At 35.8% G+C, this 25,619-nt stretch overlaps 1 protein-coding gene across 4 annotated transcripts in view; it reads right to left on the bottom strand.

Annotated features, from left to right (window-relative positions):
• Positions 1 to 8,877: 8,877 nt before the first annotated feature.
• Positions 8,878 to 25,619, bottom strand: part of LOC115214971 (serine palmitoyltransferase 1) — a 59,855-nt gene continuing 43,113 nt past the window's right edge. For all 4 annotated transcript variants that reach the window (XM_029784068.2, XM_029784070.2, XM_029784069.2 and 1 more), the window contains exons 9-15: positions 21,898 to 21,993; positions 21,097 to 21,193; positions 19,255 to 19,309; positions 17,252 to 17,369; positions 13,283 to 13,353; positions 10,319 to 10,419; positions 8,878 to 9,252 (exon numbers count right to left, since the gene is read on the bottom strand). In XM_029784068.2, coding sequence (XP_029639928.1) covers positions 10,320 to 10,419; positions 13,283 to 13,353; positions 17,252 to 17,369; positions 19,255 to 19,309; positions 21,097 to 21,193; positions 21,898 to 21,993 — 537 coding nt within the window. In that variant the 3' untranslated portion in view covers positions 8,878 to 9,252; position 10,319. The remainder of the gene's footprint in view (positions 9,253 to 10,318; positions 10,420 to 13,282; positions 13,354 to 17,251; positions 17,370 to 19,254; positions 19,310 to 21,096; positions 21,194 to 21,897; positions 21,994 to 25,619) is intronic.

The following is a 25,619-nucleotide window of genomic DNA, read 5'->3' as shown; positions in this document are numbered from 1 at the left end:
GTACGTGAGTGTTGAGTGTGTGTGTGTACGTGAGTGTTGAGGGTGTGTGTACGTGAGTATGTGTTTACGTGAGTGGGTGAGTACGTGAGTGGATGTGTACGTGAGTTTGCGTGTGTGTGTCTCTGTCTGAGTATGATTGTGTTGTTATAATTGTTCTGGTGGTGTGAGTGTGTATGTGTGAGAGCCACCGTATGTCTATGTGAGAGTGCATATGTATGTGTGCGTCTGTGTGTGTGCGTGTGTATATTTGTGTGTTTTGTGTTGGTGGGGATGTTATGTGTGTGTGTCTCTGTCTGAGTATGTTTGTGTTGTTTCAATCGTCCTTGTGGTTTGTGTGTGTGAGGGTGCATATGTATGTGTGTATGGGTATGTGTGGATGTGTATGTTTGTGTGTGTTGTATTTATCAGGGCTTGTGTGTGTGTCCGTGTGTGTTGGGTTTCGAAACCACAACTCCAAATCACCATACAAACACCAGTTGCTGACGTCACCTAATTCTAGACCAATCAAAACTGAACAGTGCTCCAGCATGGCTGCAGTCAAATGACTAAAACAAGTAAAAGAGTGAAAAAGTAAAATGACCCTTTAAGAGAATCAAACAACTGGAACGAGTGATGACCGCTCCCCACAGGGAAGCCAGCCAGGCAGAACGACAAACATGACCACCAGAAAAACAAGACGTCACCACCAGTACTTCAACGAATCGAAAATCAGATCCGCTCGCGAAAAACATTATAAATACACCGGATTCCAAAACACACCGTTACAAGCGAAAGTTCCTACACGCGACGGAAAAACGATCAGAGAAACTGTAAACTAAATTCCTTTTTTACTATCTTCATTTCTCCCTTGTTTTTCCCCTCTAAACGCAGTATGACTGAAACTTTGATGATATTCATTTCTTATCGATTGCTACTAACACTAATGAGCTTTGTGCATTCAAACAAATTGATGCACAGTTTTAATATTATTGACTGTTATGAACATTTAAACTTGTCAACATCGAAATTTCTGAACATGACTTTCTAATTGATAATTCTAAATTTCTCTGTTATGAACTTTTCAATTCGTCAATATTGAAACGTTTAAAGATGTTTTTCTAATTCATAATTTTTACCATTCATAGACAAAAAATATTGTTGAAACTAGTTTGGTATATATGTAAAATTTATTTTAAACAATTACAAGTTTTTCAAATTTAGGTGCATTTTCAACAAATTTTCTCAAATATATACACACACACACACACGTATGTATGTATGTATGTATGTATGTAAGTATGTATGCATGTATGTATATACATAGACTTAAAATTTTTAACATAATGAGTAAGGCGGAATAAACCATTCCACGATTACGTGGTGAAGGGAGGTAACTCTAAAGTAACTTTCAGAAAAAGATTGTCTCCCTTATATCCATTGGTCATAAAAAAAATCTTTTAATATTAGATTCACGTCTTTCACTTCAAACTGTACACTTTATTAAATTTGCTTACAAATTTCTTATTTACTTTTGTAACGTTTTGTGTTCATTGTTTTTTTTGGGGGGGGGGGGGACAGAATTACTGATAAAAGCAAGTTCATAATTTACTGACAGAAGTAACTTCAAAAATCCATACACTTAGTTAATTTCCCTAAAAATTTCTGATTTACTTTTGCAACGGTTTTGTGTTTTTCTGTTGTTAGCGATTTTTTTCTGGTTCCTTCGTTACTGGTTCTTTGGTTCACTGACAAATTTCACTTCAACCCGTACAATTCTTTATTTTCTGTAAAAATTTCTTATTCAGTTTCTGCCTGTCGTATTAAGAAATATAATTTCCGTTACCCAGTTATTGTTTCATTGTTTACTATCTACTACACCCGTGTATTTCTGTATACGTATATAACCATGCCTAGAAGGAAAGTGTCAAATTCGTCTACAATGTCAAGGTTAGCCAAAAGAATGTCTCTGTCCAGGGAAAGAGAGACGGCTGCAAAAAGGGAAGCAAAATGAACAGACTGTACACTACTAAAGCCAGAGCATCTCAAAGTGGTGAACAGAGGCATGCACGGCTGACAAGGAATAGGATCTCCACTGCAGAACGAAGAGCAGTTGCAACAACTCAGAGAAGCAACTTCTATGAAGCAGCTTTCAATTATGATCCAGCAGTTCATTATGCAGATGACACTAGTTTCCATTGGTGCAATAACAACTGAGTGTATACATTGTAAAGCAAGGAAGTGGCCTGGAGAGACACCTGCTTTGTGCTTCAGTGGTGGAAAGGTTAAACTCCCTGCAATCGCCCAACCTCCAGAGCCATTGAAGAAACTGCTGTCATCAACCAAACAAGATTCCAAGCACTTCCAAAACAAAATTAGACAATACAATGCTGCGCTACAGATGACATCATTTGGTGCCACAAGAGATTTAACTGAGCCAGGATTCATGCAAACTTTCAAGATCCAAGGTCAGATTTATCAGCAGATTGGTTCTCTACAAACTCTATCAAATGAATCACCAGAATCGGCCTTTCGTTGTTTAAAATCTGTACCTGTTTTTTGGTTACGAAATAAGCTACACAAAATGTGTTTCTGAATTACGTGTATTTACTTTACATACATATGTGAGTTGAAAGCTTTCTTTTAACATTTCACTTATGTTCCATGGTGGCATAGGTTGGAGAGTTATTAATGTAGAAAGTTGGCATCTCAGCTACTAGCAGTATGTATGTATGTATATATATATATATATATATATATATATATATATATATATATATATTTCAGGACAACCTTATTTTCTGGAATACACATAGAAAGCTATATCCAATATAATAATAAAATAATATAAACATTTTAAAACCTACTATAAAGTACAATAAAATTAATTTAAAAAATACACTTATATACATATATATATATATATATACACACATACATATGCATAAATATATATATATACACATACATATGCATAAATATATATATATACACATATGCACATATATATACGAGCAAAACGCCCCAATCCAAATTTAATTAGTGTTTTCTTTTCATTAAAAAATAATTAAGCATGCCTTTATTTCAATAAAATTTTTGGTTTTGTTAAACGAAGTTAAGGCAAAAAAAAACTTCTAGAGAAACCAAATAGTCTTTCCTTCCTTCATGCCAAGTTTGAAGAAAATATCTCTTTTGCAACTTACTTTTTGGGTCTCTTAAATATACTGCATTTTGTGGCATTATTTCAAGCCAGCCGGCTTTTTTGTGTACACTGCACATGCATTTTCCTCGCGTACGTGATAGTATTGATCGCAACAGCTGATGTACTTGCATGTACAAAAATGCACGTTCCCACGGTTTTATCGATCCCATTCTCACCTGGAATCGATTTTTGTAATTCTTTCAAGACTTATACACGCCCTGATACCGTCGGTATCTACATATCAAATTTTAGTGCAATCGGATGGAGGATGCCTGAGATCCTAGAACACACACACACACACACACACAGAACGGATTTTATATAATATATATATATATATAGTAATCCCTCAGTATACTCAATATATATACATACAGTAATCCCTTGTATACCTAATACATACATCCACCACTACGTCCTCAGGCTATTTTTCTTATTGTTATTATTAACGGATCAAAGTTAAAACTACATATTCTAAGACATATTCAATAGAAAAATAAGAATATGAATAAAAATATAATATAAATATATATAACTTACTAATATATTTTTAAAAATTATAAAATTTTAAAAATTTAAAGATTAAAAAATTTTTAAATAAAAATTCATAAAATTAAACACCAAAAAATACAATACTGATCATCATCATCATCATCATTTAACGTCCGCTTTCCATGCTAGCATGGGTTGGACGGTTCAACTGGGGTCTGGGGAGCCCGAAGGCTGCACCAGGCCAGTCAGATCTGGCAGTGTTTCTACAGCTGGATGCCCTTCCTAACGCCAACCACTCCAAGAGTGTAGTGGGTGATTTTATGTGCCACTGACACAGGTGCCAGACGAGGCTGGCGAACGGCCACGCTCGGATGGTGTTTTTATGTGCCACCGACACAGGTGCCAGACGAGGCTGGCAGACGGCCACGCTCGGATGGTGTTTTTATGTGCCACCGACACAGGTGCCAGATGAGGCTGGCGAACGGCCACGATCGGATGGTGTTTGTTACGTGCCCACAGCACGGAGGCCAGTCGATGCGGTACTGGCTACGGCCACGTTCGGATGGTTTTCTTGTGTGCCACCGGCACTGGTACCACAAAGATACAAATTCCATTGATGTTCATCTATTTTGATTTGTTTTGATTTGATTTGATTTTCACTTGCCTCAATAGGTATTCACAAGTGTCACATATGAAATGCTAAACATAAAGAAACCCTCATCGACTTTTTTATAAACACATCAAATTCCACCACCTATCTATATAAACATTATGGGAATTAATAATTTACTGTAAGATTTACCCCTATCTATACAAGTATAAGTTACCATTTTTATGTCAAACGTAAATTAATAATATTTAAAAAGTAAAAACCTCTATATACGTTATAAATTTATTGAATAAAACTAGTAAATTAATCTAGTAAACAAAATTAACAAAGGAAGAATACTTATCAACATGTTTACTCCTAGTTCCTGTGCAAATGGCTGGTTTCAGCCGGGTTGGTAACAAAAGGGTTAAACCCACATCTAATATTATTGTGATAGGCGTCAATTGTTTTAAATAACAAGTAAACAAAGACTTATGCTTTGAAGATCATATGCAAAGCCAATGTGAATGAAAATCAGTGATAAAAAGAGAAGACTTTATGGTTTTATTGAATTAAAGTATAGCTGCAACTGAAATGTAATATAAAATCTATAACTTATTAAGACTGTAAAATTACCAGCCTTCAACAAATTTGTTATGGTTATTGAAGTCATATCTAATGTTATTGTGATAGGTGTCATATGCTTTTAATAACAGGTAAACAAAGACTTGTGCTTTGATGATCATATACAAAATCAATGTGAACGAAAATCATTAATAAAAAGAGAAAACTTTATGGTCCTATTGAAGAATATGAATAAAAAATATAATAAAAATATATAAACTTACTAATATATTTTTTAAAATAATAAAATTCAAAAAATTTAAAGATTAAAAAATTTTTTAATGGCTTGCCTTGTGCCAAAGACTTTATGGTCCGGTGGCACATAAAAAGCACCATCAGAAAGTGGCCGATGCCAGCGTCACCTTGACTGGCTTGTGCCGGTGGCATGTAAAAATCAGCAACCGATCGTGGTTGCTGCCAGCCTCCCCTGGCACTTGTGCCGGTGGCACGTAAAAAGCACCCACTACACTCACGGAGTGGTTGGCGTTAGGAAGGGCATCCAGCTATAGAAACACTGCCAGATCAGACTGGAGCAGCCTCTTGGCTTCCCAGACCCCAGTTGAACCGTCCAACCTGTGCTAGCACAGAAAACGGATATTAAACGATGATGATGATGATGATGAATATAGGTATTGCTGCAAGTGAAATATTATACACATCCAATTGCTGAGACTATACAAGGTCATCATCTTAATGTCCACATTTCCATGCTTGCAGGGGTTGGATGGAGTTTGCTCAGGCAGCTTTTCTACAACCAAATGCTCTTCCTGCCACCAAGCCTTACCTGTTTCCAAACAATGGAATATTACTCCACAGCCAGATATATTTTAGCAGAATATTAGAAATGCATGGTAGTGCTTGTATGATGGTGATATTCATTTACACATTTACAACAATAACATGATTTCAAGACAGAGTCACAAACGTACACACACACATATGCAATGGGCTTCCATACCATTTCCATTTATTGAATTTGCTCACAAAGCATTGGCCCAATACTGCATTAAAAAAAAAATACTTGCCCAAGGTATTGTTCAGTGGGACTGAACCTACACCCATATGGGTACAAAATAAGCTTATAAGCCCACAGAGCCATTTCCGCATTTATATAAAAAGCAATGTTAATAATAAATAGAAAATAAGGTGGCAAAATGGCAGAGTCAATACCACGCTGGAAAAATGCTTAGTGGCATTTCTTCCAGCTTAATGTTCAGAGTTCAAATGCCACCAAGGTGGACTTTGCCTTTCATCTTTTTAGGGTCAATAAAATAAGTACCAGCTGTGCACTGGGGTTAATGTAATTGACTTACCTCCTCCCACCGAAATTTGAAATTAATAATATATGGAAAATAAGGCAACAAGTCATTACCATAGTGGAAAAAAGCTTAGAGGCACTTCTTCTGACTTCACTTCCTGAATTCAAATGCCAGCGTGGTCAACTTTGCTTTTCATTATTATGGGGTCAATTAAATAAGTACAAGTTGAGTACTGGGGCTGATATAATTGACTTACTCTGTCTGCCAAAATGGCTGGCCTTGTGCCAAAATTGAAAACCAATGATATAAAGAAAATAAGTATCTTTATCATTTTGTTTGAGGTTACATGCACCAAAAGAGAAGCAAAACAAATTAAATTAATATAAAATTTTTTTTTTTATTTGAACCAAAGATGCAAGCTTACTTTTCAAAAAAAAAAAAAAAAAAGCAAAAATAGAATATATATATCATTTTGTTCATTTAAATCTCTGTAAAATTTTTGTTTCACTGTTTTTAAAAAGAAACAACCAGCAAATAGTCAACAATTTTAACATAACAAAATATTGTTATAGAGGAGTTGAAATTATGTAACAGTCAACCAGAGTCAAAATTTGATGATTTTTAAAGTCTAAGTAAAAATAAAATTAAATTAAAAAAAATTAATTTCATAATCTACATGTGTTTGCACATGTTCCCACAAACAAAATTCCAATTCCTTGTAAAAGCAGTGTGTGTATATACATATATATACACATATGTATATATCCCCATACATATACATACATACACGTTTATATATATATATATATATATATATATATATTATATATATATATATTATATATATATATATAAATGTATGTATATGTATACGTATATTGTGGGTTGATATGATTCACTCCAATTGCTGCACAGAATTTTACTCCATGTGTGGTTAATCAGACAATAATGAAATGAAGTAAAAGGAAAAGTTGTATTGGTTAAGATATGTTGTAAAACCAAGTGACCTAAGATCTAAACATGCCCCAGTAAACAGAGGCACATCATATAACAGCATCAAGTTGCAGGCTATGTTTGACAAAAACAGTACAGACCCTGAAGGAGCCAATGAATAGGAGATCTGAGATTGTGTTCATCTGTCGTCACAGGAGAGAATTCTTTTTAAAGAACTTCTGTCAGCAGTATGTATTTAATGTGTAGTCAAAGTCGCACACTATAATCATTGAAAAGTGCTCCTTGACCATGGCAGTCATGCCTGTAGGCCAAGCGGCAGTGCTCTCCCTTACATAGTATTGGATAAAGCCAGCATCAGCAACATGAATCGCCGAGGGTGTGCAACACAAACTAGCACCTGATCATTCGACAAATGAGAAATGATTTAACCAGTGTCACCTATGCAACTTTTCCTTGATAAACTGAGTATTGGGTATCATCAACTGATTCCAAATAAATATATATCATGTACTGATAATTTTTCTTTTCGTTTATAAACAAAAACATGTGCCTCTCTCTCTCTCTCTTTCTCTCTCTCTCTCTCTCTCTCTCTCTCTCTCTCATACACACACAGAGTTGTGCAGGTTAATACCAATTTCATAAACCTTAATTTGAATGTAGTGGTGTGGTTCTCCACCACAGAATCTAATTCTGGTTTATAATCAATATTTTTTTCTTATGCTATCCCATTTAACATAGGACACATTTTTCTGTTAGATATTTGCATGGGTAGTGCACCCTCATGTTAAATTTTTAAGGCAATAACTACAGAAGTTGAGGACTTATATAATAGAATTAAATTGGAACTTGGCTCAACTCACCAATAACACAATGACCAACACATTCTAATCCTGACAAAGATACTTAAAAAGACTTCTATGAAAAATCTCAATACCCTCCCAAACACCCATTACCTGTTTGACATATATTGTCCCTTGGGAGTTCACAATGCACCCCATGTGGGGGCTACTACTCAGGTTAAGAATCACTGGTCTACTATAAAGGCATCTGAATAACACTTCCTATCAAAATATTTTTTCAATAATGATTTACAAAGATTTAATCTTAGAAGACTGGAGGGAAAACCAGAGATTAACAATCTGGAAATTGCGTGTAGTTTTACGTGTTAATTAATGAATAACAAAGGAACAGGAATCACGTAATCAATTTCATTAGCTAAAAGCAGTTTTTGTTATGGAAAGTAGTACACAAGCTATGTTGCTTCTGCAACATAGGTTCCTGGGAGAATTTACACATGTGTATGTGTGTGTATTTATGCATATATGTATATATATTAACAAAAACTGTCCGACAAACGGGAATGTGAAACTCTGAGTAACAGCTTTTGTTATATTTCTGCTGCTTTTAAATAAAGCATATTACTCTACTTCTGGTATTTGAGTACTCTTTTTTCCACCTTGTTTCACATTGATGTGCTTACTCCGATATATATATATATATATATATATATATATAATATATATACACAAACACATATATATACATATATCTAAAACAGAAGACTGTATGGAAATTAAATGTTTCATGATTCAATACTCAGACTTCCGGAAATCTAACTCCTTTCTCTCTCTCACACACACACACACACACAAACATGCACACATACATACACACACAAACATGCATTTAGCCTAAGTCAACTCCTTTGAGCACAACCATGTCTATCTGGATATTTTTATTTATTCTTATTTAAGTGAAATTTAATTTTTTTTCATCTTTTCCTTAATTTTAATTTTTTTCTTTATTTTCTTTAATTTAAAAATTTTTCTTATTTATTTTTAATTTTCTTTTTTTTTTATAGCAAAATACATTAAACAAAAGATATGATCAGGAGATTAACACAAAATGGAATGCCGATGGTAACATGGAATACCTTCCAAACAGATTGATGTGACTGTAATACAAATTTGTTTCTCTCTTGTATTTCTTTTCATTGGAGTGTCTTTTTGTGACACATTTGATACTTTGCTCCATCCTTTCTTTCAATACGTTTACTCATTCTTGTTAATTGATGCGCTTTCTTGCAAAACAGCCTGTAACCATCTTTATCCTCATTTCTGCTAAACAAGCTTAAACGTCTTCAGTGAGAAGGATAGCTGCAATAAATATAAAGAGAACAGACTTAAGGGTCAGAAACAGTCCTGTTAGTTGTGATATAATTGACTGTTTCAAATTTTGACACAAGGCTAGCAATTTTGAAGGGAGGAGATTTTGAGAAGAGGGGATTTTGAGGGGAGGAGATTTTGAGGAGAGGGGATTTTGAGGAGAGGGGATTTTGAGGAGAGGGGATTTTGAGGAGAGGGGATTTTGAGGAGAGGGGATTTTGAGGAGAGGGGATTTTGAGGAGAGGGGATTTTGAGGAGAGGAGATTTTGAGGAGAGGAGATTTTGAGGAGAGGAGATTTTGAGGAGAGGGGATTTTGAGGAGAGGGGATTTTGAGGAGAGGGAATTTTGAGGAGAGGGAATTTTGAGGAAAGGGAATTTTGAGGAGAGGAGAGGAGATTTTGAGGAGAGGAGATTTTGAGGAGAGGGGATTTTGAGGAGAGGGAATTTTGAGGAAAGGGAATTTTGAGGAGAGGAGAGGAGATTTTGAGGAGAGGAGATTTTGAGGAGAGGAGATTTTGAGGAGAGGATTTTGAGGAGAGGGGATTTTGAGGAGAGGAGATTTTGATGGGAGGGGATTTTGAGGAGAGGGGATTTTGAGGAGAGGGGATTTTGATGGGAGGGGATTTTGAGAGGAGGGTAAAAGTCAAATTCATTGTCCAGAGTACTTCATTGTTGCTGTAGTTCTATCCCCACCTACACTGCTCAGAGATGAAAGGCAAAGTTGAGCTTGACCATTACATTCTGAGTTCAAATCCTACCTAGGTCAACTTTGCTTTTCATCCCTCCAGGGTTGATAAAATAAAGTACTAGTCAAGTGGTGGTGGTCAATGGTATCAATTTACCCCATCCCCTCAAAAATGCTGGCCTTCTGCCTAAATTAGAAACTGTTATTAATGAAGCTGGTGTTTGGAACATAAATTAACACAAAATTTTGATGGAAGGCTTTGATTTTAAACAAGATGTGTGTATCTGAACCAAGGGAAGTTTCAGGCACATTGGTATCAAAAGGTTAATACAAAGTTTTGTTTTAGAAAATATTCATTAAAAGAAACATACCCTACGTAGAAAATAAAACTTCTTGGGTAGCTTTCCTAATAACAGAAGAAACCTTTTCAATATCTTCAGGCACGAGTTTTCGGTTGACAGCAATTCTAATACTGTAAAAGAAAAATCAGTTGGGAGAAAGTTATCAAAGACTAAAGGAAATGTAAACAGAAATCTCAAAACTACTCAGAAATTAAATATCTTAGCAATACATGAACATTTCTTCTGAAGTAAGGAATTATCAAAGAAATTCAAAATCTGGTATGCCCTAGGAATCACCTCGTTAACACTTATAGAGCGATCTTACAAATCAAAGCACTGACAGAAACACACCTTTAGCTCATATAAGTGATTTATACCAGTCTCTATAGTTTGAACATTTAGTTCACCTGCACTTTACTTCAATAGAGAAATCTACTTCCAAGCCTTTGAACATTTTTTCATCCAACATATCCCTCTATATTTCTCCTTTATTTGTTCTCAACTTATTATTTCTTTACCCCTTCTCTTTCTATGGTCTGCCTTTGATGTCAGATCTACTAACGGTTATTTTTAAAAATACTTAATAGCGTTCTGTTTATCATTTATGCAGTCATCAAAATTGTTATAATGTCTTGCTGTTGAAATAGGTTCTCTTTCTTTCCTGATGAGAAGACTACATCATTTTATACCGTTTATTCCTTTGGAATAAAACCAATGTTGTCTTCGAAACATATGTCGAAGGTAAAAGAATTTGAATAACATCTGCGTTCAACTCCATTTTTTACTTATACTATATATATATATATATATATATGCATACACACGACAGGCTTCCTTCAGTTTCCGTCTGCCAAATCCACTCACAAGGCTTTCGTCAGCCCAAGGCTATAATAGGAGACACTTGCCCAAGATTCCATGCAGCGGGACTGAACCCAGAACCATGTGGTTGAGAAGCAAACTTCTTACCACACAGCCATGTCTGCACCTATTCAATGAGGTTAAGTCAAATATCTGACACAAATCAACACTGATTTTATTAAGTAAAGAATGATGTCACTACAACCACAGCAGACAAGCATACAGCATAAAATTAACATAATGAATTTTACTTTTCTTTTACTGTCTCAGTTATGATAAAAATAACATGACATACAAGCAACAGAGTCAGTTGGTTTAATTCTCTATTGATGTTTGTGCAAGGTTGTGGTAAATACCAACAAGTGGCAAGATGCTACGAGACCGGTTCGGTTTGTGTCAGTACAGAAAACAGAGGAAAAATAGAGGAGGAGAGGAGAGGAAGAAGAAAACAAGAAAAAGGAGCAGGTAGAGGAAGAGCAGCGAGTAGAGGGGGAGGAGCAGAAGGAGGACACACAATAGGAGAGGAAGGATGAGAAGAAACAGGCGGAAAAGTATATGCAAGAAGGATCGTCATTGACCCGTTTCTCAATGCTTGCAACAGCAAAAGCACAAAAGGGCTGGGTGGTGATGTTCAAAAAGGCAAAATACTCAGTCTAAAAACCAAAACCATGAATACTCCACTTGACAGATTTCTACATTTCCTGTCTATCAAATCTCTCTCACAAGCTTTTGGCTCATTGAAGGTATGGCAGAATAGTCTTGCCTAAGCACATAACTGCGCAGCAAACTTCTTACCCACACAGCTGTGCCTGCACTCAATAGACAACTGAACAGAAAACTATGACTCAGTTATTCACTTAAAAATAGAAGATTAATATGTATACATCCATATCCAAATTTATATCTGATGATGATGAGTACAATTGGAAAGATACATAATTTTATGAAGATATGAACAGCTTTACATTGGCATGTTTCATTTGTTCAAAAGAGCAATTCTTTTATTTTTTTACTTGTTTCAGTCATTTGACTGTGGTCTTGCTGGAGCACTGCTTTAAAGTGCTTTAGTCAAAGAAATTGACCCCAGGACTTATTTTTTGTAAACCTAGTACTTATTCCAGCAATCTCTTTTGAAATTATGGGGATATAAACACACCAGCATTGGTTGTCAAGCGATGGTAAAGGAACAAACACATACATGTATGTGTGTGTGTATATATATATATATATATATATATATAAAGCACTCACTACACTCTCGGAGTGGTTGGTGTTAGGAAGGGCATCCAGTTGTAGAAACATTGCCAGATTGAATTGGAGCCTGGTGCAGCCTTCTGGCTTGCCAGCCCTCAGTCAAACTGTCCAATCCATGCCAGCATGGAAAGCAGACATTAAACTTCAATGATGATGATATATATATACGATGGGCTTCTTTCAGTTTCTATCTACCAAATCTACTCACAAGGTTTTGGTTGGCCCAAGGCTATAGTAGGAAACACTTGTCCAAGGTGCCATACAGTGAGAATGAACCTGGAACCATGTAGTTGGGAAGCAAGCTTCTTACCACACAGTCACACTTGCACATATATTATTAGTGTCTTTACCAAAACATTTGAATATATTTATACCTGCCTTTTAAAATGTATCTAAGAGAAGAAATGAGGTTCCAACACTAAAGAAAAAGATCCTAACACTAGAGATGGTTAATGTTAAACTCTTAATATGTTGCATAATTCGTAAATGAAAAAAAAAACCACATAAAAAATATTAGCTACCTCTTCTTTCAAGTTTGAAATACAGGGATTCCTCGACTTGCGCAAGTAATTGGGGGATGCGTAATTTGAAATTCGCGCAAGTCGAGTACCAGACTTTTTCTATAAATATTTTCCGGGATAACTGCTAAATATTGTTATATTAAAGAAACATTTGGAGAAAGATAACAGACAAGGCAATGCAACCATGGATAATAAATATTTTTACAACAAGCGCAAGTCGAGAATACAACTCGCGCAACCTGAACACTCGGTATCAAAAGTTGGCTCGCGCAAGTCGAATTTCGCATAAGTCGGGGAATCCCTGTATATATTACTGAATAGAGAATACTACTGACTTCACATATGATAAATTTCTTTTTACCTTGGTTTTGGCATCCAGTATTCATCTGCTAAATAGTTAGTGACAGTCAATGCAACACCTTCCTTTATGGCCTGAAATAGAATTGTTTGTATATCAAAACATTGCTTCTTAATACAGACAAATCTTCAACAGAAAATGAGTTAATTCACTAACATAGGGAAAGCTCTTTAGTTCTGGCAAACAACCACTGTGGCACAATTAACCCTTTAGTATTCTGATTATTCCTTGAAAGGCAATGCTTATTTAATCACATTGTTTTGAATTGATCACGCATTATCTTTGTTGCTTTGAGGTTTCGATGATGTGATAGTTTATCTTTAGAATGATATTGTAAGGTTGATGTGAGGGGCTGGATCTGGCCACTTTAAGTGCTAAAAGTGTTAAAAGTAGTGAGTCCATGCCAGAAAGAAACTGATAACAGGTCATCAAAACATTTCAATAAAATTGCCCAGAAAAAAAACAAAGACTGCTAGGTTTTCATCGGTGTTATGTATAACTGAGGACTGCATTGCAACAAGTGATGAGATGTAGTAGTCCAAACCATGCAGACAAAGAAAAAAGGGATCGAAAACAATGATTGGGATGAACAAACCAGGAAATGATTTATAATTTACTAGCAGGCCTCCCGGCCTTTGGCTCAGTTTGTAAAGTGTTGATCGTACTCAAAAGGCACATATTGGCATCTATCATAATGCCCATTTTCCTTACAATAAAAGTTGTTAAAAGGTATTTAAATATTCCTTAAATCCTTAAAAATGTTTTAACCCGAAGGCCACGGCCATAATTTTTTTAAATAATTTACAATATCTAAGTACAGAAAGTAATCAGATTGGGGCCTGGTGCAGCCTCCTGGGGTTTTTTTCCAGTCCTCAGTCAAACCATCCAACCCATGCCAGCATAGAAATTGGACATTAAATGATGATGATAAAAATTATAAAACATTTAGTATATACAATGTTTTTATCTTATTTCTTTGGAGCATCTATGAAAAGTTTCTGTCAGCTTCCTACTCTGGAACAACCTATATACAATTGACCATGTGAGAAATGGTCCTTTTCTAGATGGAGACTGATAACCTTGGGACTTGTTAATGACCATTGCATAACTGACTCTCACTGGGAATTGCAATCATTTGAAACAAGGGGACATTTGTTAGTATTCGCAGTATTGTAGGTATAAATACGATGTCTCCCATACCACATCCAGTGAGGATTTTTGCTTCAATAATGTGAGGCTGTAGTTCAGTCACAACCATGAGTACCATTGCACAATGTTGGCTGATCAAGGTTTCTGAGAAGCATGGATCATCGCAGTAATTTGTGGTTATGTTGGTAGTAGTGGTTGCAGTACAGATTAATAGGTATTAGGGGGTTGTGGTGGTAGTATTGGTAGCACAATTTAGATATTATAAATAAATAAATGTTAACCCCCCACTGTCTCACTTGCTTTTACTCTCCAACTCTCGATCAGTCTCATGCATTTTTCTCTCTAGAGAGAAAAAGAGGTAGAGGTAGTGAGATACAGACACATATACAATCAGAGAGAGAGAGAGAGAGAGAGGGCAGGGAGATAGTGAAAGAGACAGAAACATATAGAGGGACACAGAGGTCCCAGGTGACTTCAAAGGAATAAATGTAATGTATAAACTTAGAGTAAGTTGGAGATGGATTGAGTGATAGGTGGAGTATTTTTTCACTCTGTAAAAAGCATGTCTGAAATAGAGAGTACATAGATTCCTAGAAATAGGAGCCAAATACACCACGGACTCACACCCGAACCCCCTTCCGTTTTTGGAAAATAAGTGCACAGTTATCTGTGGCATGATCAAATGAATTGAAATGACATGAAAAACCTGAAATATTCTCTATTTTAATTTGTGTTTTCAGCAGTCAACATACAAACAAACAAACAAACTTTGCTTTTTATAAGTAATATAGATTTTCACTGCAACGACAGTCAACAACAGACCCTCTAAGTAGCAGTATGTGTAGCATTAACTCAAATCACACCCTAATGTCTAAAGAAATTTTTAAAAACAAGACACACTGGAAGATGTGATCCCAAGTATACTATCTGGGAAAAAGACAGTATAGTCACAGTTTGAATATCTTAAGACATTCAAACCGTGACTATTCAACTGAGAGTATTTTATAGTAACTTCTTGAATAGCCCTAGTTACTGCACAATCATTAACAGGACAATTGATAATTTTAATGAAGAGAGCAATTAACAAAAACCATGGCACACTTCAACAGGAAATTAATAAAAATACACAAATTTTAAATTTAGAATTCAACTTAACAAAAAACTGTGTCTGTTTTACATACACACAGTATCATCATCATTTAACGTCCGTTCTCCATGCTAGCATGGGTTGGACGGTTCGACCGGGGATCTGGGAAGCCAGAAGGCTGCACCAGGCTCCAGTCTTATCTGGCAATGTTTCTACAGCTGGATGCCCTTCCGAACACCAACCACTCCGTGAGTGTAGTGGGTGCTTTTTACGTGCCACCTGCACTGGTGCCAGGTGAGGCTGGCATCGGCCACGGTTGGATTGGTGCATTTTACGTGCCACCTGCACGGAAGCCAGTCGAGGCGGCACTGGCTTCGGCCACAATTCGGATGGTGCTTTTTACGTGCCACCGACACGGAAGCCAATATATTTTTATATATATATATATATATATATATATATATATATATACACACACATCCACTTTGTAGTTTTACAAATGGGGACAACTGTTTTTCTAAGTATATTTGCATCATTTTCCATATATGTTTACATATAGAGAGAGATGCATGATTTTGGAGAATTTTAACTCTTCTTTCAAGCAAACAGGTAAATATAGTATCCTGACTTTTAATATATATTTTGCCTATTTGGATTGTTACTGGCCACTTTATCATGTTTTTTAAAGATAATGATAACTTATCTGAATTTTGAATATATACATATATAAACACACACACAATTCAAAATGTGTGTTGATAGGTGCAACATGTTACCAAAAGAAAAGGACACAGTAGATCAGTTCCACACTCCTAGAGTCCACGTACCTTACACAAAAATAAAGGAAAACATAAAATGTGAAAATATTCACTACATCAGCATAAAACTCAGTTACATGAACAAATGCCAACGAAAGGGACCGGCAGTATTTGTTCATGTAACAGAGTTTTATTCTCATATTATAGGTGTTTTGCAAGTCTTATGAAACATGTACAGGTATTAGGAAGGGCATCCAGTTGTAGAAACCATAACAAAACAGATTATCACAACTTGGGCAGATGATGATAATAATACCAATTATTATGTTTTCTGTGTTCCTTCATATATATATATATATTATATAAAATCCATTCTGTCTGTGTGTGTGTGTGTGTGTGTGTGTGTGTGTCTTCTAGGATCTCGGGCATCCTCCATCCGATTGCACTAAAATTTGATATGTAGATACTGACGGTATCAGGGCGTGTATAAGTCTTGAAAAAAATCGATTCGAGGTGAGAATGCGATCGCTAAAACTGTGGGAATGTGCATTTGTACACGCAAGTACATCAGCTGTTGCAATCAATACTAAGCACAAGCGAGAAAAATGCATGTGCAGTTTGCGCAAAAAAGCCAGCTGGCTTGAAATAATGCCACAAAATGCAGTATATTTAAGAGACCCAAAAAGTAAGATGCAAAAGAGATATTTTCTTCAAACTTGGCATGAAGGAAGGAAAGACTATTTGGTTTCTCAAGAAGTTTTTTTTTTTGCCTTAATTCAGGTTAAATCAGTGTTTCTCAAAGGGGAGGCCTATGGGACAGTCGGACAAGTTGTTTTGAGAAAATTCGGTTTAAATATTTGACAACTCAGCACCGTCCATTGGATGGGCGGGGGGGGGGACGTTTTGCTTGTATATATATAAATATATATATACATGTAGCAGTGTGTTTTAATGAACTTTGATTTACAGGTGACTTACAATGTCTGCAATCCTCTGCAGGGTTCTATTGTCAATGTCATTATCATCGCTAGGTTCTGTTAGCCGGAGGTGCTTTACAGGAGATTCTTCAGCTCCATGTAGGTCAAGACCATCAATACTGAGAAAGTAAGAAGAAAAAGAAAAATGAGATTTAGAAAGCATTTGAATAAAAAAGCAAATGGATATCTAGTGATACAAGCATAACCAACCTTGGTTCTTATTACCAATTTCAAAAATGTACATTAACAAAAGCAAACTTTAAAAGCATGTTAACATATACAGAAAAGTATATATATATATATATATATATCAGTTGGTGTTGTGTTGGCAGAAACATGTGTCAGTGATAATGTATTGTTAACATATACAGAAAAGTATATATATATGTTTCTTTACTGCCCACAAGGGGCTAAACATAGAGGGAACAAACAAGGACAGACAAACGGATTAAGTTGATTACATCAACCCCAATGCGTAACTGGTACTTAATTTACCGACCCCGAAAGGATGAAAGGCAAAGTCAACCTCGGCGGAATTTGAACTCAGAACGCAACGACAGACGCAATACGGCTAAGCATTTCGCCCAGTGTGCTAACGTTTCTGACAGCTCGCCGCCTTATATATATAAGTTGGTGTTGTGTTGGCAGAAACATGTGTCAGTGATAATGTATTGTTAACATATACAAAAAAGTATATATATATATATATATATCAGTTGGTGTTGTGTTGGCAGAAACATGTGTCTGTGATAATGTATTGTGATGTTGTGCGTTGTGGTCAATAAGTACTGACCTTTCAAGGTCAGTAAAATACCAGTCTTATACTACAAGTCAATTCTCTCTCTTTCTTCATCCTTTACACCCTCTCTCTCTCTCTCTCTCTCTCTCTCTTTGTCTAGAAGAAATTGGTCATCATCAGACATAGAGGGGGATGAGATCCACCAGGTCTACAATAAGCTGCTAGGAGACATCATGTGTAATGATGACACTCACTCCTTTGACACCATTAGTATAAGACATATCTTATACTAATCTCAGATCATAAATATATATACTAGCAGTATAGCCCGGCGTTGCTCAGGTTTGTTTTTTAGTTGTGCTTAAAACGGCAGACTTTGATGTCGCGTTAACAAAGTTTTGACATAGTTTCAATCTATGAATAAAAGTGTAGTGTGGCGATGCTCGAGTTTGCTCTGAATGTGCTGCAAATGTGTAATGCCGACTTCAATTGTTGGTATTGTTGGTTAATATTCCTTCTATTAACATTATGGAGAAAAAAATTACCCATAGATTTAAAGCAAACTGAAGCTCAAGTTTCAAACCGCACTGAAAATCTATTAAAAAGTTAACACTGCAACAGTTTTCATTAAGAAAAAGTACAGGAAAATCCAAAACGTTAGTAAGAACAGTTTGAGGTTACAAAAAAAAACAAAAAATGTTATAAGCTATAGCTGCAAGAGCTGCTGAGAACGATGCTCAAAACCAATGACATCACAATAAAATTCTTTTCAACCCTTTAGAATTGGAATTTTTGAAAAGGTAAAAATTTTGCATTATGTAGCTTGTTATTCTCTTTAAATGAACATTTTTCTGGTTGAAATACACAGAGAAATGGCGACACAGCAGTCAAAAAATCGTAAAAAATAGGGATTTTCATAGAAAAAAAACACCATTTTGATGTAAATAATTTTTGGTTCTAACATGGTTTGATTTGAAGTTTTTCTTCTACGGAATGAAGAGCAAGCCTTCTTCTATCATACTCTAAATTTTGATCAACTTGCACCGCAGGGTCTCAGAGGAGATAGTGTTAGTTGAAGGCTACCAAACCTGCCACACACACACAGACAACTTCAGCTTTATATATAGAGATTAAGTATAATGTATACTATATTAAGTATACTGCATATTATATTAAGTATAATGTACATTATATTAAATATAACGTATATTATATTAAGTATAACATACATTATATTAAATATAAATATATGATAATCTACTTACTCTCTCAGCATTTTACTTGTTAATTTGCAGGCTCTTTGACATTGTTCAATAATTGCTGAAATTTTAAAATACCAAAATGGATATTAACTCTTGATAAAAACAAAAAAGTGTTATTAATAGTAACAAAAGCAGTATTAATATGAAAATGCTCTATGGTCAACTTAACGTGAATGCTTTGTTAGAACACCAAATACTACATTATTTACCTTGAGAGGATGTCTCATATGAATGCATGGTATATAAAGGCATTCGTATTTACATTGTTGGCAGATGAGAATTGTCTGCTCCAAATGCCAGAACTGCCAGATCACGTGATTTCAACTTGCCCAGTCTTCTCAGTGGTGAACGCCCAGTAGTGGCATAAGAGCATAACAGCTGAATATCACTATCAACAATATATAGGATTTCAGTGTCTTTTCAGGCACTAGTGTCACAAAAAGCCAGCAGGCTTACTGAAACATGATTAATAGTGACAAAAGCTAAGAGTATCCAACAAAAGAAGACCATGACACTATCCAGAGAAATTGTGTTTATTGTGTTTATTATTAAAGTGAAATCAATACAAAAGTAAACAAATACTTTGCAAACGAAATTTTGTTAAGTTATTTACATCTGGATTAAAAATCTATCGACATTATGTTTGCGCTTCTTCCTTCTCAGATCAATAGAGTACAAATCAAGTACCGGGGGGGGGGGGGGGTCAATATAATGAGCCACACATGTTCTGCAAATGCATGGCCTAGTACTTATCTTACAAAAAGAAGGAAAAGAAGTTACTGTCTTTTATTTTTTACTTGTTTCAGTCATTGGGTTGCAACCATATTGGGACACCACCTTGAGGGGTCTTAGTCAAACAAATTAGCTCAAGTACTTACTTTGTTCTTTTTTGTTAAACCACTAAGTTACGAGGACATAAACAAACCAACACTGGCTGTCATCACGAGGTGGGAGGAAGAAAAGAAACACAAAGACACACAGGTACATGCAAACACAAACATACACACAGACAGTAAGCTTCCACACAGTTTCCATTTATCAAATTCTCTCACAAGACATTGATCAGCCTGAGACTATACCAGAAGACATTTGAGAAAGGTGCCATGCAGTGAGACTGAACCTAAAACCATGTGGTTGCAAAGTGAGCTTCTTAACCAGACAGCCATGTCTGCACCCTGCAGAATCTGAAAAACTTTTTCACTTAAATAAAACAATAATTTTTAACACAATTCTCAGGCAACCACCTTACTTATCAATCTTCGCTATGATTTTTTGCAACTTCTAAAAAAAAAAATCCTCATTAGTATCACTAATTATCCATCCATCTAATTCTCTTCTACACCAACTATTTCCGGTGGAAGGATGGTGGGAAGGGGGGTCATGAAAGTAGAGTCCTCTGGTACCTCCTCCATAGGGTCCTTTCTGAAGCAACCCTCACGACACTTTCCAGCTGAATTTTCAAGCATAACCAACTGAGACTATGGGCATTATCTAACCACCTCGTTTTTGGTCTAATCCTTGGTCACCTGCCAGTTGGCTTGTCTTGAAGAATCTGTCTTGTGATTCTTTCCTGATACATTCTAACCACATATCCACAGTGCCAGAGCTGTGACCTATCAAAGCAGAGAAGTTGTGACTCAACCTAGAGAAATTTCTTTGACCTTTGGGCTATGCACCCTGCTAAATAACATTATTCCAGAGATCCTTTGGAGGAACCTAATTTTGACTGTTTGTATTTGTGATTGTATTCTTTCAGCCATTAGCTAACGTTAACGACCATAGGTAAGGACAGGCAGAGAAACCAGCTTTCGTAATTATCAAACTTAGAATAAAATATCTACTTACAGTTGTCTTGCTCAATCATATCTAAGGCTCTACAGGCAGCTGATACACATAAAGGTGGTTGGGAAGCAGAGAAACAGTAACCATAGCCATTCAAACGCTAGATGAAAAGAAAAAAAAATATAGGTATGCATGTATGCACAAATAAATGTGCGCATGTGAGTGTGTATGCACATATATTTTGTTCATTTTCTAACATATCTGATGAACAATTTATTTATTGTTTACAATGTGAGTGTGAGTATGTGTGTGTACTCATATTTTCGTTTTATTTTCTAATGTATTTGGTGAACATTTTTGTTGTTGAAACAATTATGGATCAAGGAAGGATAACTCTTATTTACATGTCTTGAATGCAGGTTAAATTATCTCCCCAAGATCATTTTATGTTGTAGAGAACCCTCAGTGCTCCCAGTGCTTAAAAAAAATGATATACATCTATCCTCATTTATCGCGGGTGTTTAGTTTAAAAAGAAAATTGTTAAATGAATCAGTGATATATGAACAACATATGGGAAAAATAAGTTTCAATCCAAGGCTCCAAGTTGTCTTCTTAACAAACCCAAATAACATCTTCAAGCAGTTTTTAAACATATATTGTCTCACTTGGAAAAAAAAAGAGTAAAACTTAACTTTCATTCAATCAAATTCTGATTTTCCTTTTAAATTCTTCATCCTAAACACTTTTTATTCCTCATCCCAACAACAAAAGTCATAAGGAATTCTCTTGCGTTCATCTCTTCCATACAATTACACACATCTTATATGGTATAAAATTAGATGAACAATAACTAGATCTCTTACCTGATGATCAACTATGTACTTTTTACCTGCACAAAACCCACCAGCACTGGCAAAAGAATTTTCCAAGGTAGCAACCAAGAAGTCAATATCATCTATCTACAAATAAATAATTTCAAAAATTTAACATCCATATTAACAAGTTAAAAATTTGCTCAAGGTAAAGATATTAAAATGAGGAATATAGATAGATTGATGGTGCAGGTGATGCAGTGTGGTTAAGAGGTTTGCTTCAAACCACACAATTCTGACTTCGGTCCCACCACTGCATAGCACCTTGGGCAAGTGTCTTCTATTATAGGAAAAAGTTGACCAAAGCTTTATGAGTGGAAGTGGAAGCAGGAAACTAAAATAATCCTGCCATGTATGTGTGTGTATGTGTATATATGTATGTATGTATAAGGCATGAAACTGAGTATTAGTATTTTACAGCTGATAACTGATGAAGAGTTACGGTCCTTCTGTGTCTGTCCCATGTGTACATTTTGTAGTATTTAATGCATTTTTCATTCATATATATATATGTGTGTGTGGAGGCACATGGCCTAGTGGTTAGAACAGCGGGCTCACAGTCAAGGGATCGCAGGTTCGAATCTCAAACTGGGCAATGTGTGTGTGTTTATGAGTGAAACACCTAAGTTCCACGCAGCTCCGGCAGAAGGTAATGGCAAACTTCTGCTGACTCTTTCACCACAACTTTCTCTGACTCTTTCCTCTTGCAGCTCACCTGCGACGGACCAGCGTCCCGTCCAGGTGGGAATACTATATGCCAAGGAAACTGGAAAAACGGACCTATGAGCCAGGCATGGCTTGAGAAGGAACAAACAACATATATTCCAACCCATGCTAGCATGGAGAACGGACGTTAAACGACGATATATATATATATATATAAAATGTGGTAATGCTTCAACAAGTAGAAAAAGCATTTGATCAGCTAAGAGAGTAAAAATAATCTTATAAAATACCACAAATCTTATAAATATAGCTCAAAAGGCAACTGACAAATGGTCTTATTTCAGCTTGATAAATGCCAGAATAAATTATTTTGATCAAGAAACCCTGGGTAACTGTATTTACAGATATTTATATATCTGTGTGTGGGAATGTTTGTGCCTCCTTGTCTTGTCATCATGTGATAGTTGTAAATGAATGTCATATATTTCCAATATTCAGCAAAAACATGTCTGGTCATGGGGAAATATATTTTGCTCAGAAACAAGGGTTGGCTACAGGAAAATAAATTCCATCTAACCCATGCAAGCACGGAAAATTGGATGTTAAAACAATGATGATGATTACGTAAGATTTATTTCTATTAAAGGAATAAAGTTAAAATGTCACGCCACTAGTTAGTTAATCAGAAATATGAATAATCTGATTTGTTGAAATAAATTATTCCTAAAGGTCATAAATGAGTTTGGATTATTAGAAATGCCAAGAATTAAAAGCAAACAGCTCCTTTTACAAGAGAAAGATGGTTACTAAATTATTCAAATACTAAAACAAAGACCCAAAATTCATGTGTTTAAAACCAATTATTAATGTTACATTAATCAGAGCAAGGAACATGGCATGGCAGTTCAAATCATAACTGGATGGGAAATTCTTAAAGAAGAAAGAAGAGAGGAAGAGGAACATATCAGCAACAAATATTTATATCTTCATTGCCCACAGGGGGCTAAACATGGAGGGGACAAACAAGGACAGACAAAGAGATTAAGTTGATTATATCAACCCCAGTGCATAACTGGTACTTATTTAATCGACCCTGAAAGGATGAAAGGCAAAGTCGACCTAGGCAGAATTTGAACTCAGAACGTATCGGCAGATGAAATACCATTAAGTATTTTGCCCGACGTGCTAACGATTCTGCCAGCTTGCTGCCCTATTACAGTAGTTGACATAAAAATGTTGACAAAGATATAAAAACTACTATACTCCAATTACACAAGGATTAGTGAAGATTTCTATAAGAAACTGGGCAAACTAGTCTTAGTCATACAGAGATAGAAAAATATGCCCCAAATGAAATGATAATGAGGTTAAATTATCTAAGATTAATATACTGTCTCAAAAAGTAATTAGTGCCAATGCTACTCATTTTCTGTTTTGTATTTTATGGGTTGTTTGAGACTATGAACCTTCCTCGATTTCATATTTTGTTAACACTTAGTTAATCTATAGCTAGTTATACTTTAGATCCAACATCTTCGTTATTATATAATATTATATAAGCCCATCATTTTCATTATTACTCAACATCCATCTTCCAAGCTGGCATGGGTTGAATGATTTTACCAGAGCTGGCCATCTGTACCAGGCTCCACTGTCTGCTCTGGTATGGTTTCTACAGCTAGATGCCCTTCCTAATGCCAACCACTTTACAGAGTATACTGGGTGCTTTTTATATGGCACCAGCATAGGTGCTTTTTACAAGACAAATATCATCAGTAACTTCACATTACTTTTAAAAATGTAACTAGGAGGATAGCTAAGTGAAGAAATGTCATCTCTAACTGTGGTGGGAACCTGTGGAAGAGGTAGATCCTGGAAGGCATGGGATGAGGTGGTGAAGCATGATCTTCGGATGTTGAGACTCACAGAGGTGGTGATAAGTGATCAAGATCTTTGGAGATGTCAAGCTAAATGAAATCGTAGTCATGGCCAGTGCTGGGGATGCGAAAAAGGCACCCATGCCGGTGACATGTAAATGATGCCCAGTACACTCTGAGGTGTGGTTGGCATTAGGAAGGGCATTCAGCCATAGAAACCTAGCCAAAACAGACTGGAGCCTCATACAGCTCACCAGCTTACCAGTTCCAGCTGAATCATCTAAGCCATGCCAGCATGGAAAACAGATGCTAAATGATGATGATGATGAAAGTAATAGACTCATCTCAGGAAAGAAATAGCTAATGACCTAAAGACAGGCAATATATCAGCTAATTAAATCATTGTAAATAATAGTACAAAACAACAGTTCTAATAATATTGTACTAAAAATAAACTCAAAATCTAAATAATAGTTGACGAGAAGTATGACCAGTTACTAAAAAAACTGCTGAAAAGACACAAGAAGGTTCTTCTAAGTTAAGATTATGGTTAGAAGTCACGAATAATTAACTATTACATAGGTACAGGTGTATCTGTATGGTTAAATGTACTTCCTAACCACATGGTTTCGGGGTCAGTCAAACTGCATGGCACCTCAGATGATTATCTTCTACTAAAGAGCCCTGGCCGACCAAAGCCTTATGAGTGATTTTGGTAGGCATAAACTGAAAGGAGCCCATTGTATACCCAATACACACTGTAAAGTGGTTGGCATTTGGAAGGGCATCCAATCATAGAAACCATGCCTAAATACACAGAAAGTATGATGCCATCCTGGAACCCATCAAATCCTATCAAACCATCCAACCAATGCCAGCATGAAACAAGGATGTTAAATGATGATGCAGATAGGTATGTGCCAGTGTACATGTCTCTTTGACATTGCATTATATGACAGTTGTAAATAAGCATCACTGTCATAGAAGCAGAGTCCTTCATTTCCAACCTTCCATGAAAATATGTCCACATGGGGAGAAATATCACCTTACTTGGAAACAAGTGAGGCTTGGTGATAGGAAAGGCATCCAGCCATAGAAAACCTGCCTCAACAAATGCCATCCAAGGCATGCCAGCAAGAGAAAGTGGACATTAAAACAACAATGATGATG

The sequence above is a fragment of the Octopus sinensis genome, linkage group LG8 (genome assembly GCF_006345805.1).
Source record: "Octopus sinensis linkage group LG8, ASM634580v1, whole genome shotgun sequence".
NCBI classification, from domain to species: Eukaryota; Metazoa; Mollusca; class Cephalopoda; order Octopoda; family Octopodidae; genus Octopus; species Octopus sinensis.
The sequence above is the reverse complement of the archived record's forward strand: the minus strand, read 5'-3'. Positions and strand labels throughout refer to the sequence as shown.